We start from the raw sequence: 21290 nt of genomic DNA on the forward strand, positions 1-21290 counted from the left end.
CTGATGTTATTATTACCACACTTCTGGTTCCCAGCAGGACTTGAGGGAGGGAGGCATGTAACGTCTGGACACCGTAGAGGAGCTTTCCCCATCCTGCCGCCCTCCAGATGTGCTGGGTTACAACTCCCATCATCCCCAGCCAGCCATTTTATAGTCCAACGAAACTGGAGGGCGCCGGGTTGCAGGAAGCTGCCACTGAGGTCTGTGAGGCTCAGAGGAGGCTGGTGGCTCCGATTTCAGTGGGGCTATGATTTCATCCTGGGTTTCAGCCAGAACCAGTCAGAACTCTAAAGGAGCTATTCCAAGACGATGAACCCATTTTGGGGATAGAGTTCAGCGCCTCGGATAGTTCCTTCAGAGTTCTGGCTGGTTTTGACTGAAACCCAGAATGGAAGCCCAGTCCCAACGGAATCGGAGCCACCAGCCGCCACTGGTGAGGCTCCTATCCTTTGCACGATACTCGTTCCCCGCATATGGCGGCGTGCATACCGGAACCTGACGTGGAGGTGCATGTATCTCTTTCCTAAAAGAAAAAAAAATCTCTCTCTCTCTCTCAATAGCGATCACAGGAAGAGGAAGGCAACGAACGAGAAGAAAGAAAACCCCAGCAATCGAGAACTGCGCATGCGTTCCGGTCAGAGCGAGCGCCTAGCCTCCTGGGTTGGCGTGGAGAAGACCCGCGTTCGGGTGTCGCGCGGGGCTGTTCCTCTCAGCGGTGTGGCGCGCGCCCTCTGAGGTGCCTGAGAAGGGAGAGAGCGCGCGCGCGCTCGGGACAGGTACAAACCCTCTTAACGGTTTTCCCAACGGTAACTCCTAGTGAGAGCTATTGGGATGCCGTAGCATTTCGGTTTCGATTTCACTGAGGTGGGCTGCTGGGAAGGAATAAGCAGGCGGAAGGCGGCTGCTCACGCCTTCTGCCCGCGCGAAGCAGGAGGGGCTGCAGTCCTTTACCGGCTTACCTGGAAGTAAGCCCTACTGAACTCAATGGGACCTACTTTTAAGTCCGTATGCATAGGAATTGTGGGAAACCGCCTTCTAGAAACCCTTTCTTACTTGCGGAGTTGCGCGGCAATAACGAGGGAGGTCTGCTTGCCTTTATGGCCCGAAGCTATGCACGTTTTCTCGGCTGCAGTTCCGAAAAAGCGTGCAAAGGCTTGTAGCCCTCGGCGCTTCATCGTTGGCGGCAGTAGTAGTGTAAATATGGATAGGATTGCGCCGTAAGTGATTCATACGCCACCTTTCAGAACACAATTGCACACCCAATGTGTAGGGAATTACATAAAAACACAGCACATAATATATGAAGTGATCAGTTAAAATCAATTTACACCCTGTTAAAAATCAACAATGAGCTCGATGCAGATTTAGCCAGACTTAGATTAGACCCATTGATTTCAGTGGGTCTATGCCAAGTATGACTAAAGCTGGATCTAAGACTAGTAATTTGTCATAAAAGTGGACTGAAAAAATGTGTTAAGATTTTTCTTAAAAACTAGTAAAGTTGGCCCAGTATTGCACAGGGCTGGGCTGCTTCATTTTTTAATGAGGATGCAATTGCTGGTACTTTGTTAGGGTTTTTTTTTTCACTTGATGAGAGACTCTTAGGGCACTCACCAGCCTCCAAACTCTGGCTGACAGACATCTTGTGTAGAGTGGGAGGAGCGCAGAGGTGATCTTTGCCTCTGCTCCTCCCGCTCTGCATTTTTGCTAGATAGGCTTTTTTTGCTAATCTAGCCCTGCCTCTGTGAAGTGGGAGGGAAGGAAGCTGGGCAGGCCTGAGAACTCTTCATAAGCTGGCCTCTCCAGTCCCCTCCCTGCCCACAGAGCCACCCCCTTTCCCTGCTCTCTGAGGTCGCTTTTGTGACCTTGGAGAGGCAGTCAGCGTGGTTCTTGCTGTGCTGGCGGGGAGGCGAGCTTGGACTTCTGGGTCCAAGGTTGGAGTGCTGTTTCCAACCTTGGATCCAGGAATCCGAACTATCCTATGGCCCTCCAGACACTGTCTAAGGGCCATAGGACTGCTCTCTTACACAATCCTCCTGCCTTCCCTGCACATGCACTCCTAGTGCACAGACTACATTTTTTAATTTTTTTATTAAACAGGGTGTTTCAAAATGATGGACCCAATTTCAAAGCAGTATATTTCACGATGGCAACATGTTACAATTACACTAAAACTTACAAAGGGTTTAATGAGTTATCAAGATTTACTAACCATTTTATAAATGCTCTATGTGCCCTCCACCTGCTGTACGGACAATATCGAGACGATAGTTGAATTCATCCCAAACGCCTCTCAAAGTGTCTTCTTCCACTGAAGTCACCGTTGCCGTGATTCTGTTTTTGTTTCCTTTGTCACCTGCATGAAGAGCCTGTACCAGCTGCAACCGGTATGGCCTCATGATTAAACGTCGCCTTAACACATGCCAGACAGTCGTATGAGAGATCGCAGGTTCTCAGCTGGCACGACGAGTGGACTTGCGCGGGCTACGCTGAAAACTCTCTTGAATTCTTCTCACGTTTTCCTCTGAAGTGTGTGGTTGCCCTGTGCTCTTCCCCTTACATAAACATCCTGTTTCCTCAAATTGTTGGTACCAACGATGAATGCTCTTTGGCATTGGCGGATCAATGCCAAAACGCCATTGAAACGCACGCTGCACTGCAATTGCGGATTCAGTCTTGCTGAACTGCAGAATGCAAAACGCCTTGTGTTGCAGGGTCGCCATCTTGTGAATTTCTGAGGCTAGGGGCTGTTTGTGTGCTGAGAGAGGCATCTAGTGGTAATCGTTTGAAACTCTATGCCCCACCCTTTTAAGTGGTAAGGGTTTCATTCATGGGCAGTTCGTGGTTGCAGAGAGATAGCAATTTCAAATCGGGTCCATCTTTTTGAAACACCCTGTATTTATATCCCACTTTTTTTTCTGGCAAGGAACCTAAGGCGGCTCACACAGTACTCCTCCTCTCCATATTATCCTCATCACAACCCTGTGAATTAGGTTAGGCTGAGAGTCAGTGACTGGCCCAAAGGTACACAGTGAGCTTCATGGCTCAGTGGTACTAGAACCCAGATCCCCCAAGTCCCAGTCCAGCACTCTAACCACTATACCACACTGATCTCAATATGGTGAGCCGGTGTGATACAGTAACATATGTCACATTAAGAACTTGCTTCTATTGTAGCATCATTACTTTCTCAACATTGAAACCTACAGTAACTTGTGAACTGCATTGAGTAGATAGGGAAAGTGGTTAGGACAACTTCAAATAAATGCACTAATTTAAAACATGCATCCACGCGCTATTTGCTGCTTATAAGTTTCTTGAAATTGGCTTTGGGGCTTGTTGCAACAACTCATGACTGATCTTATGATTCATAACAACAGTATCTTTCCTATACTTTTGCTTAGTATCTTAAAGACAAACAAACCCCAGACTCCCTTGGTTTTATTTGAACTACTTGTTTGTTCCACTTATGGTTATGGGGCAGAATCCAATGCTGCCCTTCCACTAGCAGAGCTGGCCACCGATTCTGAACTGTGTGCGGCCAGCCCTGCCACTTCTGGTCTTCAAATGGTCCCTACTGCTTGTGGAACAGCAATTTAGAACTGCTGGAGGAAAGCACCCAAATGAATGGGAATGCCCTTATGTGAACTCCGCCAACCTGCCCCCTTCCAGAAACGACTGTTTTTCACTCATTTAGGCTTGCCTCCAGAAGCACTAAATTGCCGTTTTGCAAGCGGTAGGGGCAGCTTGCAGACCTGAAGTGTCAGGGATGGATGTGAGCACAAGGGCAGCATTAGATTCTGCCCATGGAGAACTACATTCACATCATGTTCTGAAAGGATGCGATCTCTTCCTAATGTTGAGGAACATCACTAATGACTGCTACTCTGCATGACTCTCTTTCTATTTACTAGACAAGTGTATCACTTTGTTCAGTATATGAAAGTGAATTCTTTTTCTAATGGTAACTCTAATAACGTTTAATAAAAATATAATCAAAAATAATTCTTAATTCTTTAAAATATGATACCTGATCTTCAACTATACTGGAAATGATCCAGCCAAGGGTAAGCCCTTTAGGGTGCAATTCTATGCAAATTTAGACAGAAAAAAATTCTACAACTCCCAGCATGCCCTATGATTCATTGGGGCAACCTGGGAATTGTAGGATTTTTTTCTGTCTAAGTATGCATAGAATTGTGTCCTTAAAGACTCTTTGATTTTAGTAGAGAGCTTAAACTTTAAACACTTGCTTAAATTTCTCATATTGAAATTAATAGGATTTAAAACAATGGCTGCAACATGCCAGTGTTTAGTAATTGTGTGTTGAATGAGGTAATTTTTACTTTTGTTGATTGTGTTTTTTTTAGTAGTTATGGCAAAAAGAAAAGAGCAAAGTTTTCCAACACCAGTGCCCAACAAAAGGCCTAGACAAGAATCTAGTGATGACTCTGATGATGACCCTAATGAAGAGGATTTGTCACAGCTGCAGATTGACTGCAGCGCTAACTCACAGCCGGTAAGCTATAAATCTCACAGCATAGTTGTCAGTATTATCTTTGAAAGACAGTGAAATGAATGATGATCAGACAAGCACTAGGGGAGCCCTAGTTAAGAGCCCCAGTTGCAAATTGTCCAGTGAAACACCTGTGCAATGAGAAGCACCTGTGCAATGAGAAGGTAAGTCCTACCTTTTTATTTAATTTATTAATCATCAGTTGAAGCTGAAACAAGGGCACAGCCTAGGACATTAAGTTCCAAGAGCCAAATCCCAGGGAGGTAATTCTGTAGAAACTTACCTTTTTCAGCTCTGCTATAACAGGGCAGCCATAAGTGGCTGTATTAAACCTCAACCAGAAACAGATGGAGTGAGCAATCCTATCTGGATCACCGGTCGCCTCCAATCCCGGGGTGACTGCCTATCCAGTGCAGGGCAGGAGGAGTGTGAGGAGCAGATATCCTCCGCACTTCTGCCACCCTGCTTTCTCAGCTAGACAGCTGATTTCAAGCTGTTTAGCCGTGGGACCTCAGAGTGCAGGGAGAGGCAGCTGGATGACACATAGGAAGTGTTGTACCGGCACTTCCAACCTCTCCACCTGGCCTGCCACCAGGAACGCCCCGTTTCCCCCCCTCTGCGTTACTCTTCCGAGCATGGAGTGCAGGGCCAATCCACGCTGCCTATGAAGCAGCACGGGAGGGGGTGGAGGTTGGTTCTCCGGAACCAACCAATCCTATGACTAGCGGCCATTGGATTGTGCCCTAAACCCATTTTTGGAAAGTGGATAAAACTAATCTATAGTCCTATATTGAGAAGGGTTACAGTGCAGACCTAGGTAGTGGGAAAGTCAGCTTATAAACAGAAAGTGTAGGTTTAGCCTTCAGTTTGACCTCAGTGTGGACTCAGTTTAGGCTTTAAGGGCAGTTTATAAACTAAGTTGTAGACCTCAGTTCAGTGAAGAAGCTCAGTTTTTAATTATTAAAACCTACAGTGCAACTTCAGAAAAGTACACATTGACTTTTCAACTGATTTTTCACATTAAGTTCAATGGCACTTAAGTGTATATATAGGATCGTAGCCTTAGGGTGCAATCCTGTGGGGATAGGCGGCTGCCTCCGAACTTGGAGGCGACCGCCTATCCAGTGCAGGGCAGGAGAAGCACAGAGCAGATAGTTCCCTTCGTGCTTCTTCTGCCCTACATTTGCAGATAGACAGCCGAGTTCAGCTGTCTAGCTGCGGGAAGGCGGCGCGGGGGAGGAGGCTGCTGGATGACATACAGGATGTGTCGTACCCGCGTTTCCGCTTTCCCCACCCTGGAACGCCCCCAGGAATGCCCCGTTTTGGCTGCTCCCCGCTCCTCTTCCGAACGCCAGGCACAGGGCTGTTCCACACTGCCTTTGAGGCAGCATGGAAGAGGGGGAAGGTCAGTTACCAGAAAACCAAATATCCTATAGCTGTCTAGCTGCTGACTAGTGGCCATAGGATTGCTCCCTCCAGCATGTGGGAAAACGGAAGATAATGGCGGAGCATTTTGCTAGTAAAAAGTACTGCAGCCACCCTACAGGGTTTTCAGTGTTCAGTCATCTGCTACAATTGTGAAGATCTGTGACTTTTCCAGTTTGTTTACAAAAGATTGGTGTTTTTTCAGCATGTAAAATGTCCTTGTAATGTATTTGTAGGTATCAGGAGAAGTTGGAATAATTGAAAGTATCCAGTTGAAGAACTTTATGTGCCATTCAATGCTGGGCCCATTCAGCTTTGGATCCAATGTCAATTTTATAGTTGGAAATAATGGAAGTAAGTTTTCATTCATTAATACAGGCAAGATAATAGTATCAACTTTTCATCTGTGCCTTAACCCATTTCTTGTTTGTTCATTTGTTTATTTATTTATTACATTTATATACCACCCAATAGCTGAAGTTCTCTGCGTGGTTCACAACAATTTATAACACAGAAATAACTTTTTTGAAAGACGATCCCCAAAAGTTACCTGGAGCCATGCAGGCTAATGATATGAATGGTTACTAATGATGGCTATGTACTAGGGTGGATAAAAATTTATTTAAAAAACAACAACATAATGAATAAAATGCTAAATTTCTCTCTAACTTAACCCCCCCATAATTACAATTAAATCTCACCATAAACATACTAAACTTACACTTCCAGTCTCATAAAAATGAAATTACCTACCTTTCAAACATGGACATTAATTTCAGTTTTTCATCTCATGAAAATGGCTCTGTCCAGCCTAACCAACAGCTCTTGCTTCTTGAAAGTTCTGATCTTTCAGTTTCTCTAACTAAAATTGCATGTGCAAAAACAGGCTAGATAGGATTGTTCTGTGCTTAATGTGGTCATGGCGTTGGCCAAGCAAGGCAGAGGAGTTAAGGCAGAAAGACAATATAGCAGGGTAGATAAAAATTTATGCTTAATTTCTCCCCCCCCCCCGTATTAAAAAATAATAATTTGGATTTTATTAGCCCAGTAACTATCAGGGCTTACTTTAATGTATCAGTCATGTGCATTTTGTTTGCTACTTGAGGGCAAGGCTGGACCAAGACAGAGTGAAACAGAAATGAGTGACACTTCAAAGAAAAACAGAAAACAAAATTGTCCAGTGGGCCTCTCCCTATAGTCTCATACAGAGACTAATTCTATAGCCATTTACATGGAAGTGAGTCCCAAGGGAACTTGCTTCTGTGGAGATATGTATAGGATTGTGCTGTTAACCTATGAGTGCTGCTCATGAGAAAGACCCTACATAGGAATATTTTAAGACATTTCTTCTATTAGTAAAAAGGAAAGCTTGCAAAATATATATACTGAGACAGAGGGCCAGTTCACATGATCACCAGCACCTACTGTGGTCCATGGGTTCTGGGTGGCTTGTTGCCCATGGCACCAAGCCACCCTGCCCGTTTTGTAGCTTGAATAGTCACAGTGGCAACTGGCACACACTGCAAGCCACCATGGCTTATTTAAGCCACAGTGGGGGCATGCAAACTGGGTCAAAGCGATGCAAAGCCTGCTTGCAAGAATGAAACAGTGGGTAGAATCCAACTAAAGTCCCACTTAGAGTAGACCCATTGAAATGAATGGGATTAAGTTAGCCATGACTAACGTAAGTCCCATTCATTTCAGTGAGTCTACTCTAAGTAGGACATTAGTTGGATTCTACCCAGTGTAAATAATACTCCATTTCATTGTAAATTAACATGGCATAGTGGTCATCTTTGCACCCCTGTTCAGAAAATACATGCAAAAATTTCAATCCATTTTTCTGGCTGATTTAAATCATGATTTAAACTCCCTTGATTTAAATCAATTTGTTGTTGTTTATTCAGTCAGTTGCTTCTGACTCTTCGTGACTTCATGGACCAGCCCACGCCAGAGCTTCCTGTCGGCCATCGCCACCCCCAGCTCCCCTAAGGTCGAGTCCGTCACCTCCAGAATATCATCCATCCATCTTGCCCTTGGTCGGCCCCTCTTCCTTTGGCCTTCCACTTTCTCTAGCATCAACATCTTCTCCAGGGTATCCTGTCTTCTCATTATGTGGCCAAAGTACTTCAGTTTTGCCTTTAATATCATTCCCTCAAGTGATCAGTCTGGCTTTATTTCCTGGACTATGGATTGATTTGATCTTGCAGTCCAAGGTAATCTCAGAATATTCCTCCAGCACCACAGTTCAAAAGCATCTATCTTCCTTCGCTCAGCCTTCTTTATGGTCCAGCTCTCGCAGCCACAGGTTACTACGGGGAATACCATTGCTTTAACTATGCGGACCTTTGTTGTCAGTGTGATGTCTCTGCTCTTCACTATTTTATCAAGATTTGTCATTGCTGTCCTCCCAAGAATTAAACGTCTTCTGATTTCCTGGCTGCAGTCAGCATCTGCAGTAATCTTTGCACCTAGAAAGACAGTCTGTCACTGCCTCCACGTTTTCTCCCTCTATTTGCCAGTTCTCAATCAAGCTGGTTGCCATAATCTTGGTTTTTTTGAGGTTGAACTGCAACCCAGCTTTTGCACTTTCTTCTTTCACCTTCGTCATGAGGTTCCTCAGCTCCTCCTCGCTTTCAACCATCAAAGCGGTATCATCTGCATATCTGAGATTGTTAATGTTTCTTCTAGCGATTTTAACTCCAGCCTTGGCTTCATCAAGCCCAGCATGTCGCATGATGTGTTCTGCGTACAGGTTGAATAGGTAGGGTGAGAGTATACAACCTTGCCGTACTCCTTTCCCAACCTTAAACCAGTCCGTTGTTCTGTGGTCTGTTCTTACCATTGCTACTTGGTCGTTATACAGATTCCTCAGGAGGCAGACAAGATGACTTCGTATCCCCATCCCACCAAGAACTTGCCACAGTTTGTTATGATCCACATAGTCAAAGGCTTTAGAATAATCAATAAAACAGAAATAGATGTTTTTCTGAAACTCCCTGGCTTTCTCCATTATCCAGCAGATATTGGCAATTTGGTCTGTAGTTCCTCTGCCTTTTCTAAACCCAGCTTGTACATCTGGCAATTCTCGTTCCATGAATTGCTGGAGTCTACCTTGCAAGATCTTGAGCATTACCTTACTGGCATGTGAAATAAGTGCCACTGTTCGATAGTTTGAACATTCTTTGGTGCTTCGCTTTTTTGGTATGGGGATATAAGTTGATTTTTTCCAATCTGTTGGCCATTCTTGTGTTTTCCAAATTTGTTGGCATATGGCATGCATCACCTTGACAGCATCATCTTGCAAGATTTTAAACAGTTCAGCTGGGATACCGTCATTTCCTGCTGCCTTGTTATTGGCAATGCTTCTTAAGGCCCATTCAACCTCACTCTTCAGGATGTCTGGCTCTAGCTCACTGACCACACCGTCAAATCTATCCCTGATATTATTATCCTTCCTATACAGATCTTCCATATATTCTTGCCACCTTTTCTTGATCTCTTCTGCTTCTGTGAGGTCCTTGCCATCTTTGTTTTTGATCGTACCCATTTTTGCCTGGAATTTACCTCCATGTTTCTAATTTTCTGGAAGAGGTCTCTTGTCCTTCCTATTCTATTATCTTCTTCTGCTTCCACGCATTGCTTGTTTAAAAATAATTCCTTATCTCTTCTGGCTAACCTCTGGAATTTTGCATTTAGTGTGCATATCTCCCCCTATCACTGTTGCCTTTTGCTTTCCTTCTTTCTTGGGCTGCTTCCAGTGTCTCAGCAGACAGCCATCTTGCCTTCTTGGTTTTCTTTTTCTTTGGGACGTTTTTTGTTGCCGCCTCCTGAACAGTGTTGCGAACTTCTGTCCATAGTTCTTCCGGGACCCTATCTACTAAATCTAGTCCCTTAAATCTATTCTTCACCTCCACTGCATATTCATTAGGAATATTAGAGAGCTCATATCGAACTGATCTGTGGGTCTTCCCTATTTTCTTTAGTCTGATTCTAAATTGTGCAATAAGAAGTTCATGATCTGAACTACAATCAGCTCCAGGTCTTGTGTTTACCAACTGCATAGATGTCCGCCACCTTTGGCTACAGAGGATGTAGTCAATATGATTTCGGTGTCGACCGTCTGGTGAAGTCCATGTATAAAGTTGTCTCTTAGGTTGCTGGAAGAGAGTGTTTGTTATGCACAGTGAGTTGTCTTGGCAAAATTCTATCAGCCTATGTCCTGCTTCATTTTGTTCTCCCAGACCATGCTTGCCTGTAATTCCAGGTGTCGTTTGACTACCCACCTTAGCATTCCAGTCTCCTGTAATGAAAATAACATATTTTTTTGGAGTACTATCCAGTAAGTGCTGCAGATCCTCATAGAACTGATCTACTTCTGCTTTTTCAGCATCTGTGGTTGGGGCGTATATTTGGATCACTGTGATGTTAAATGGCTTACCCTGAATTCGAATTGAGATCATTCTGTCATTTTTTGGATTGTATCCAAGCACTGCTTTAGGCACTTTATTATTAATTATGAAGGCTACTCCATTTCTTCTGTGGTCCTCTTGTCCACAGTAGTAGATCTGGTGGTCATTTGATGTGAAGTGGCCCATTCCAATCCATTTCAGTTCACTGACACCCAAAATGTCTATATTTAACCTTGACATCTCCCAACTAACCACATCTAATTTGCCCTGGCTCATAGATCTTACATTTCAGGTTCCTGTGGTGTGTTGATCTTTAGAACATTGGATTCGTCGTTCACCACCAGCACCATCGGCTGCTAGCTGTCCTTTCGGCTTTGAGCTAGGTGCGTCATTACATTTGGGGCTAGTTGAACTTATCCTCTGTTCCTCCCCATTAGCATTTTGACCATCTTCCAACCTGGGAGTCCCATCTTCCAATGGTATACCGACATATCTCTGGTTGTACTGATCCATTTAGTTTTCATGGCAAGAATACTGGGGTGGGTTGCTGTTTCCTTCCCCAGGGATCGTATTTAGCCTGACCTCTCTGCCATGACCTTCCCATCTTGGGTGTCCCTTCACGGTTTAGGTCATGATGTCATTGAGGTGCTCAAGCTCCAGCACCACGACAAGGTAACGATCTCCTTTGCTGGAGGATTTAAATCAATACACCCTGCTATATACTACTTCTAGTATCAGAGGCAGTATACTTCTGTATACTGATTGCTGGGGAACGTGAGTGGGATGATGCACTCGTGTCCCACTTATGGGTTTCCCACAGGCAGCTAGTTGGTTACTGTGTGAACAGAATGCTGGAGTAGATAGACCTTGGATTTGGCTGAGGCAGATGGGTTACTCGGGCCATGTTCTGAAGTCACTTCTGTCATGCAGGAAGGAGTCTACTAACCAGGCTTATAGCATCACATGAAAACCTTCCTTTCCCGGTCCATGGAGAAGGAGAAAGAGCCTTTCCCTGGGAAGATTAAAAATGTCCTAAGAGTTTTTGCAAGAGGGCCTTGACAAAGGACTCAGTACTAATACCATTAAGCAACAAGTTGCAGCTATGAATAGTAATTTGGGGTGTGAAGGGAAGAGGTCTATTTAATCTCATACACATTTTAAAAGGTTTTTGAGAGGGGTGGCTCTCCTAAATCTCCGTTCATCATGGCAGTTCAAAGGCGGGGAGGGCGCAGTCCCCCCCCCCGAGCCAAAATCTCCAGATTCCCAGCTTTCGTTTAAAAAAACAAGTCTCTAGCTCCTGTAGAACCTGAGATGTGAAGCAAGTTCTGCTATTCTGCCCATTTGTTTTGTGAGAAACTAGTCTTCTCCCGCCTTTTAGTGTTTTTAGCCAATAAATGAAGTCCTAGCAATGATTAACATACTCACTAACTTCTTGGTCTATTTTGAAGCGTTTGGGGGACAAGGGTCTTCTCTATTGAGAAGTGATTGCTGTCTCATTAAAATAAAATAATTTCAAAATCTAGGAATTTAGTTTAGCTGAGATTGGGCAATAGCGTGTCTATTGTTGCTTTCAGCGCCTCCTGAAGACATTGTTATTTCAAGAGACCTTCCCTGAGTGACTAGCTGCGGTTTATTAAGTTCAGAATCTGTTTTTTAATGTTTTAATCATTTTAATTTTGAGGTTTTATTCTTTTATCTTGTTGTTCACTGCTCTGAAATCTTTGATCTGGAGTGGTATATAAATATTGTAAATAAATAAATACCCCAAAACAAAAAGTAGTAGCAAAGCCAGGTGTTCATGATTTTTCTTCTTCAGATCTTGTTAATTATTTTCTGAGCTTGTAAACATTTACCTAGACAATGCATGCAGATAAAGTTCATGATTATTATACCCATATTGCAAGAGGCAGAGTTATGGCTGAGAAAGTGTGGGTTATACCATCCCTGCAAATTAGCCCAGTGTTAATTACCTTTTTGCCCAGAGGGTTAGAATAGTGTAGGGGTTAGAGTAGTGTAGGCCTGACTACACTGCAGAGTTGTCATACAATTTTAGAGTCTTCTCCTGGCACCATATGTGTAGGGGTGATAGACAGGGCCTCCTAGGCATATACGAGAGACAAGTTCAATATATGTATTTTACTGTGCTCTATGCACAAGTCATTCACAGTTGTTGTTTTTCTAGTTCAAGTCACAGTTTCAGTCAGGGATGGGTAACTTTAGGAGCTGGGGGCCACATTGCTGCTTAATACCTTAAGGGAGCAATCCTATGGCCGCTAGTCAGCGGCTAGACGGCCATAGGATACGTCGGTTTCTGGGAACTGACCTTCGCTGCCTCCTGTGCTACCTCACAGGCAGCTTGGAATGGCCCCACGCTCGGAAGAGGAGCACAGAGGGGACGATCCCCTCTGTGCTTCTCCTGCCCTGCATGATAGGCGGTCGCATCTGAGTTCAGAGGCGGCCGCCTATCCTGATAGGATTGCTCCCTAAGCTATTAAATTAGTATTAATATCTCCATCTCATCTATATTCATCATAGTTAAGATCTTGCACATCATAATTCGTAATAATTGATTCTATCTAAGGGCACAATCCCATGGGGATGGCCGAAGTCGGAAGCTTACAGCCATCCAATGCAGAGCAGGAGGAGCAGTGGAGGCAATCTGCCTCTGTGCTCCTCTCACTCTGCATTTCAGCTAGACAGGTGTTTTTGCCCATCTAGCTGAGGTGTCGGGGAGGGGGAGGGAAGGAGGCTGGGGAGGCCGGAGGATTCCTCATAAGCTGTCCTCCTCAGTCCCCTCCCCATCCACCAAAATGCCCCCTTTGTGTCCTTTCCAAGGTTGCTTTTGCAAGCTTGGAGAGGCAGCTGGTGCAGTTCTCTCTGCCCTGGCTGGGAGTGGGAGAAGGCAGGGAGCTCAGACTCCTGGGTGTGAGGTTGGAGCCCTGACTCCGACCACGGATCCAGGAATCTGAACTATCCTATGCCCCCCCACACACATGGTCTCGGTGCCGTAGGATTGTTCTCTTAGTCATCATAGTTAAAATTCCACTCATATAACAGTTCTTTTTATATTGTTTCCAAATTTATTAATTGAAACAGGTACTGAATAGTTGTAAACAATTTTAAACATTTTTCACTTTCCTAATGATCCTCGGGAATATCTGGCTTCCAAGTCTGTATAGTCTTTATCTTCTGAGGTTGAATATTAGACTCAGAGAATACCCAGCTCTTGCATTCTTTGTGTCTAGGAACATAGAGTCTTTATAAAATCAAACAATCTCTAACACCCAGCTTCTGGACAAACAGCCTCAAGGTGTTGGCACTCACACAAAAGGTGTCTCAAGTTGTGTGGATGCCTGCCACGTTGTTCATATTCCTCTGGCTGGATGGTGGCCAGGGTAGACTGCTACTTGACCACAAGTCCCATCTAGCTCCTTCTGCCTTGATACCCTGGAGTTGGAGCCTCCCTCCACTTGGAGAGCTATGTTCAGCCCGCAGACCTGAGGGAGGGACAATCTATAGCTTCGAGTTCCTTGCTATAGTTTCTGCAGAACAAACATCTTCAGTATTATGAAGACCTTAATTGTTAGAGCGTGTAGAGGGGATGCCTCTTCACACAGAACACTTAACAATGGATCCTGGGTCACAGCACTGTATTATCATCTGAGTAAAATGATAAACTGCCCTACTGCTTTATCTGGCTGCATAATTTTCACTTTTAATCTCTAGTAAGATGTTTACATTGCAGTAAAATATATATATATATATATATATATATAGAGAGAGAGAGAGAGAGAGAGAGAGAGAGAGAGAGAATTCTTGACTAGGTGTGGTGCTCTTCCACTGAAAGAAACACTGCAGTACCAGGTAGAGTTCCATTTTTAAGAGTTCGAGACTACCACTGACTTCATGTCCCATGGGAAAACGTAGCTGAGTTATAAACTAAAGAGTATTTTTTATGTTAAGAGGTGACTGTGTGCTGTATAGCTTTGTAGTTTCCTTAGAAAAGGACTTAAGAAAGAGAAAGAAAAGAAAGCTTTTTGTTTGCTGGAAGAAGCTTAAACTAATCCTGTATAGGCTGTGAAACTGACTTAAAAGAATATTAAGAGTTCATATGTTGCGTCATTTAGGTGGGAAGAGTGCTGTATTAACTGCTCTTATTGTTGGCCTTGGAGGAAAAGCTATAGCGACAAACCGAGGATCATCTTTGAAAGTGTTTGTGAAAGATGGACAGAGGTAAGTGAAGCTCCAGTACTGGAGCAGAACAGACAAGAACAAGACCAGGGATGGGTGTGGAATGTGTGGCCCCTCATGCAGGAACACCAAGCTCTTTTTAAGGCCATTATGTTGGGCAGAAGGGACATTAATTACAACTTTGAAACTGCCAAGCTTGCCTAATATTGTACTTGCCATTGGCATACATTCATTTTTACTAATGAACTTATGAAATGGAAAATTTTCCATGGAAAAATAAAGCACTGGACCATTTTCTGCCCCACATCACTGTTTGACTTACAATATAAAGAGTGTTTTTTTCCCATTTAAAGGTTATTTAATTTTATTAACTGAATAAAGGGTAATATTTTTTATTGAAATCACATATTCCAAAGATGCTTCTGCACTGTAAGTCAGACTTGAATCACTTGTTTTGCCAGTTGAGACCCTCCTGAATAAAAACAAATGAACCGGTTAATTATCACTTGATATCTAGGACAATTCTTGGTTAAAAGATGGCTTCTTGAGTGTACATGTTAATTATATCTATCTGGTTATTGATCGTGGTCTGTGTGCTGTCCCACATATGGGTTCTTTGCCTGTGCAGGGCCTATTTCAGGAAGCTGAAATACAGTTCTGGCAGGTGCCTGCTCCCATCCTCCAATCACACATTCAGTGGGACATGGTTCTCACATTTCTGCTCAGTTCCTTTTAGATCGCCACAGCGAGAGCATCTAGGGATGCTATGTAGTGCTAGATAAAACAGGTATTTCCCTTTTTCTCATGTATTATTTTCATTCTATCTTGTTCGTGTCCATTGTTTCCATTGTTTGAGTATGCATTTTTCTTACAGTGCCTCCTCAGGTGCCTGTGGCCCAGAGGGTTGCCTCTTTCTGCAAGTGCTTGACTCATAGTAGCAAGTTGTCACCCAACTGATTGACACACCTTTTGCCTTCTATGCCTAGGATAAAATAATCTTCTAGATTTGTGTAGACAGGGTCAAGCCTTCAGATGCCATGCCAGGAGAAATAGTCCTGCCTGAGAGCCCCCTTTGGGAGAGGGCATTGGAAGCTACCGGTTCTGATACATCAAATTTCAGGTCTTCGATGATCTTTTCTACACCTGTGGTTTCCTGTTAATGGATCAGCCAGTTGCAGTTTCCTCTGGCTCAGCCAAGACATTGTCATTGGAGGGATTTTGCGGTATCTCTATGGAGGCTGCTTCGACATCAGCTGTTGCAGTGTCAACAATACTGACACTGCCTCAATACCGAACTGTGTACTGGGCAGCTCCTGCAGTGCCCCTACTACACTCTGACATCTGGTTCTAATTTGCTGGTGAAGCTGAAGCCTTCATCCAAGCTACACACAGAGCAGCTAGCTTTGGTGGTTTCGAAGACGTTGTTGTCGTTGTCAGTACTGAGGCATCAGTCAGAACTTCAAGATCGGCAGTTTATGGGCCTTTTCTCCCCTTATTCCAGTGTTGGAGAAGTTTGCCGTTATGAAGTCCCCAACTATTTCACCAGTGGGGATGACACCCACAACTCCTCTCCTAGACACTGGTCAAGTTTGCAAGGGTCAGTTTTCTTTGAAAGAGAGGTCATTGACCTCACTTAACATGACTCAAGGGTAGTCACTCATGCAGCGATTGACTCTGCTGGGTCTTACTGTTGGTACTAATCATCGAGGACGTATCGAGTTCCATGCTGGTCACCAATATTGGACCAATATTACTATGAGTACAGTTTTATCTGGGCTTCCCAAGCATACCGTCTGCTTACTGGGGCGCCATTCTCCATCACAGACCTTTCAAGGAGAGTCTTGGAGGCTATACACCCTTAGTGATGAGTGCTGGAGCTGTTCTCATCTCTGTCCCTCCTATTCTCCATGTGCCTGCTGGTGTTGAAGTAGGTCACCTTTATCTTACTATTGGGGACTTGGTTACATGCCTTCAGCTACTATTTTCAAGCCTGTGCTGTGCAGTACGCTGCATCCCCTATTTAAGATCCAATATTTTTGTTTGTTCATACCAACATGTTAGTATTGGTTGCTATCCAGCTCTCCTACAGTTCGCAGATATTTCCTGGATGAAACCTTCCATTGTATCACCAATATCAAAGAGGATTGGGACAATTCATCAAGTACAGGAAATGAACATTGAGTTTTTTTTTAACATCTGGTGCCAAAGTGCATCATAATATAAGCAACACAGTAAAAATCCAGGCAGCAAGACCATTCTGCACCTAGGGACAAGGAAAACTGTAGGCTCGATGTCCTGGACTGTAAAATTTAATCAGTGGCCACTTTGTGTCTTAGGATAGCTAATTATCAAACCTCTATGTTTTGCTCTCAACATTTTTTGTGGGGAAAAGCCTCTTCTTCCTCTGAGCACTTGCCAGATAACAAATGGGAACTCGCACAAGTATTTCAACATGAGGCCTCCCTTTTGACAAAACAGTGGGTTAACTCTCAGCAAATAGCTAGATGCAGTTACAAATCTATAGCAGTGTAATGGCCCCAGGCCTGTAACCAAGTCACCAGTAGTTTTAGAGGGGCCTAGAGATCCATAGTGCAGTTCTCTTGCAAGGTGGGCCTCTTGGCTGGTAAGATGAGTCAAAGGTTGATATTGCCGCCTCAGCATATTCCAGGCTAACGAGCTCTGGTATCTTATCAGGGCCTAGGAAGTGCCTGAGAAGTGAGGCTATGTTTATGCCGAGTTAAAGTTCTGATTGCTTTCCTCCTCACCAAGCACTGTTAGTCTATGCTGGGAAAGTTGCAGACGAATGCTAATTAATGCTTGCTTATGTCATGCTGCCTCACTGCTAATACGTATGGTATAAAACCCATTTTACCCTTTGGCTCTGGGTTCAGAGAAGCTGTCTGATCCAACCATTGAGTATGTCTGGGTGCTATAAGTAATCAATAAAGTCTCCTTATAAGCAAACCTGGATCTGGCTTATCATCTCGGCACCTCCAAACCTTAGCAGCCCACGGCCGGGCATACAAGCAGCTGCCATAGATTTGATGAAGCATGCTTCACTGCAGTCTGTCACATGTAACCGAGAGTGTAAATTGTATTCAAGATTTTCCTTTTGAAGGTGCTTTTCAGTGAGTCCACACATAATACTCTGGACTGGGAGCAGAAACTGCAAACGACTTTTCGTCATGTGGTTGTCATCAGCTGGCAAACAATCTCAGGTTCTCTCATTGACAGAGATCCTTCTCAGGCTGAACAACATCCCAGGTCTCCTCCTTTCCAGGGTTCATAGAATCATAGAATAGTAGGGTTGGAAGGGGCCTAACCCCCTGCTCAATGCAGGAATCCACGTCAGAGCATCCCTGACAGATGGCTGTCCAGCCTCATCTTGAATGCCTCCAGTGTGGGAGAGCCCACTAACTCCGTAGGTAATTGGTTCCATTGTTGTATTGCTCTAACAGTCAGGAGTTTTTTCCTGATGTTCAGCCGGAATCTGGCTTCCTGTCACTTGAGCCCATTATTCCGTGTCCTGCACTCTGGGATGATCGAGAAGAGATCCTGGCCTTCCTCTCTGTGACAACCTTTCAAGTACTTAAAGAGTGCTATCATATCTCTCCTCAGTCTTCTCTTGTCAAGGCTAAACATGCCCAGTTCTTTCAGTCTCTCTTCGTAGGGCATTGTTTCCAGTCCCCTAATCATCTTTGTTGCCCTCCTCTGATCCCTCTCCAGTTTGTCTGCACCCTTCTTAAAGTGTGGTGCCCAGAACTGGACACAGTACTCCAGATGAGGCCTAACCAGTGCTGAGTAGAGGGGAACTAGTACTTCCCGGGATATGGAAGCTATGCTTCTATGAATGCAGCCCAAAAGAGCATTTGCCTTTTTTGCAGCCACATCACATTGCTGGCTCATATTCAGTTTGTGATCGACAACAATTCCAAGATCCTTCTCGCTTGTAGTGTTGTTGAGCCACGTATCCCCCATCTTGTAACTGTGCATTTGGTTTCTTTTTCCTAGGTGCAGAACTTGGCATTTATCCCTATTAAATGTCATTCTGTTGTTTTCTGCCCAGCGCTCCAGTCTATCCAGATCACTTTGAATTTTGTTTCTGTCTTCCAAAGTATTAGCTATCCCGCCCAATTTTGTGTCATCTGCAGATTTGATCAGCATTCCCTGCACGTCCTCTTCCAAGTCATTAATAAACATGTTGAATAGCACTGGGCCCAGGACTGAGCCCTACGGTACCCCACTCGTTACCTCTCCCCAGTTTGGGAAGGTCCCACTGATAAGCACTCTTTGAGTCTGATCCTGTAGCCAACTGTAGATCCACCGGATCGTTGTTTCATTTAGCCCACTTTGAGCTAGTTTGCTCATCAGGATATCATGGGGCACTTTGTCGAAAGCTTTGCTGAAGTCGAGGTATATTATGTCTACAGCATTCCCACGGTCCACAAGGGAGGTGACTTGATCAAAAAATGAGATCAGATTCGTCTGGCAGGACTCGTTCTTGACAAATCCATGTTGGCTTCTAGTAATCACTGCATTGTTTTCAAGGTGCTTACAGATGGCTTGCTTTATAACCTGCTCCAGAATTTTCCCAGGGATTGATGTCAGACCGACTGGTCTGTAGTTGCCAGGTTCCTCCTTTTTACCCTTTTTGAAGATAGGGACCACATTAGCCCTCCTCCAGTCATCTGGCACTTCCCTCGTCCTCCATGATTTCTCAAAGAGAATAGACAGTGGTTCTAAGAGTTCTTCTGCCAGTTCCTTTATTACTCTAGGATGCAGTTCATCTGGCCCTGGAGATTTAATTCCTTGACCATATGCCTATTGTTCTCAAGCTGCAATCCTGCCCCTTCAGCCTGTACTTCGCCTTTGCCAGGGGGGTCATAGACCCTCTTTGGGGAGAAGACTGAGCCAAAGTAGGAATTGCGCACCTCTGCCTTTTCTTTGTCATCTGTTATCGCTTTGCCATCCTTATTTAATAGCTGAACCACCATTTCTTTCCTCTGCCTTTTACTATGCATGTAGCTGAAGAAAGCCTTTTTGTTGTTGTTAGCATCCCTTGCTAACCTCAGCTCGTTCTCAGCTTTAGCCTTCCTGACGACATCCCTGCAATTCTGTGCTACCTGCCTGTACTCTTCCTTTGCTACTTGGCCTTCTTTCCACTTCCTATATGTGTCCTTTTTTGTTTTCAGCTCATCTCTAAGCTTTTTATGAAGCCACATTGGCTTCTTCTGTTGTCTTCCACCTTTTCTTCTTGTTGGAATTGTTTGTAATTGTGCCTTGAGAATTTCCTTTTTAAAAAGCTCCCACCCATCTTAGACTCCTTTTCTTGTTAGCGTCACTTGCCATGGGACCTTACTTATCATTGTTCTGAGTTTATTAAAATCAGCTTTCCTAAAATCCAGGGTATGTGTTTGACTACACATGGCTTTTGGTTCCCTTAGAACCAAGAACTCAAGTGCAACATGGTCGCTTTCCCCCAGAGTTCCTGTAACTGCTACTTTATCCACTAAGTCTTCTCTGTTGGTTAGGATCAAGTCAAGGATAGCCAATCCTCTAGTGCCTTCCTCTACTTTCTGTAGGAGGAAGTTATCTGCCACACAAGTCAGGAATTTCCTGGAGGGGCCATGTGTTGCACAATTTGTCTCCTAACAAATATCGGGGAAATTGAAGTCCCCCATTACTACTACGTCATGCTTCCTTAAAAATGTGGTATTTGCTTTTCAAAAGTTTCATCCTCGTCTTCTCTTTGATTGGGTGGCCGGTAGTAGACTCCAACCATCAGGTTCCTTTTATTCTTTGCGTCATTTATTTTGATCCAGATGCTCTTGATGGGGCTACCAAGCTCCTCCTCCTGTATTTCTGTGCAGAGATATGTATTTTTCACATACAGTGCAACCCCACCTCACTTTCTGTTCCTCCTGTTCTTTTTGAACAAGTTATATCCTTCAATTGCTGTATTCCAGTCATGAGAGTCATCCCACCAAGTCTCAGTTATACCTATCAAGTCATAATTTCCCTCTTGTATTAAGAATTCAAGTTCATTCTGTTTGTTTCCCATACTCTGGGCATTAGTATATAGGGTTCTTGTCAGACAGGCTCGTAGAGTGGGAGGATGACCTTTGTGATGGCTCAGACATTATTATCTGAGTTCTCTATTGACCTTTGTTTGGGGACCTCTAGGATTTTATAGCTATGTGGCAACAGATCACCACTGACCTCTGGGTGCTTATCATCCCAGTTGGGTGTGCATTATGGTTTGCCTCTCTCCCAACAGGCAGACTCTGTCACACCACCAATTTGTCTCTTCTTTTAGAGGAAGAGATATCTGCATCAGAGATATCAGCCTTCCTACAGCCCTGATGGTCTTTACAAAGTGCATGGCTTTTGTCTCTGACCATCATCATCTTCAGGGCATCAGTATCTTCCTGGATATAAACAATTGGCTGCTAGTCACACCTTCTTGTCAGCTTCTGTTTCACCATCTTGACATGAAACTGCACCTCCTTGGAGAATTCAGCTTCTGTATCAATAGAGAAAAATGGTGTCTTATTCCTACCCGCAGGCTGAGTCGCTGTCTGAGCCCTTTTATCAAGGGACAGAGCTATGATCTTCATCTGACTGGCTGCTGTTCTCTCTCATATGAGAACTGTGATGACGTATTATGTTCAGAGAATCTAGAGTTTCATGGTGGCCACTGCAGCAGTCGTGCCACTTGCAAGGCTGTACATTAGACCATTGGAGCA

The 21290-nt window shown here is 44.2% G+C and overlaps 1 protein-coding gene across 11 annotated transcripts in view; it reads left to right on the top strand.

Annotated features, from left to right (window-relative positions):
- Window positions 1-622: 622 nt before the first annotated feature.
- Window positions 623-21290, top strand: part of SMC6 (structural maintenance of chromosomes 6) — a 108687-nt gene continuing 88019 nt past the window's right edge. For 10 of the 11 annotated variants that reach the window (XR_014786537.1, XR_014786538.1, XM_084826582.1 and 7 more), the window contains exons 1-4: window positions 623-776; window positions 4371-4519; window positions 6178-6295; window positions 14481-14586. Coding sequence is in view for 9 of the 11 variants with exons in the window: in XM_084826582.1 (XP_084682708.1) it covers window positions 4376-4519; window positions 6178-6295; window positions 14481-14586 (368 nt within the window). In the remaining 2 variants the exon portion in view is untranslated. The remainder of the gene's footprint in view (window positions 777-4370; window positions 4520-6177; window positions 6296-14480; window positions 14587-21290) is intronic. The other variant, XM_084826576.1, reaches the window with a different exon arrangement.

This window comes from Heloderma suspectum, chromosome 1, assembly GCF_057233095.1.
Source record: "Heloderma suspectum isolate Gila_16-S chromosome 1, 16-S_ref, whole genome shotgun sequence".
NCBI classification, from domain to species: Eukaryota; Metazoa; Chordata; class Lepidosauria; order Squamata; family Helodermatidae; genus Heloderma; species Heloderma suspectum.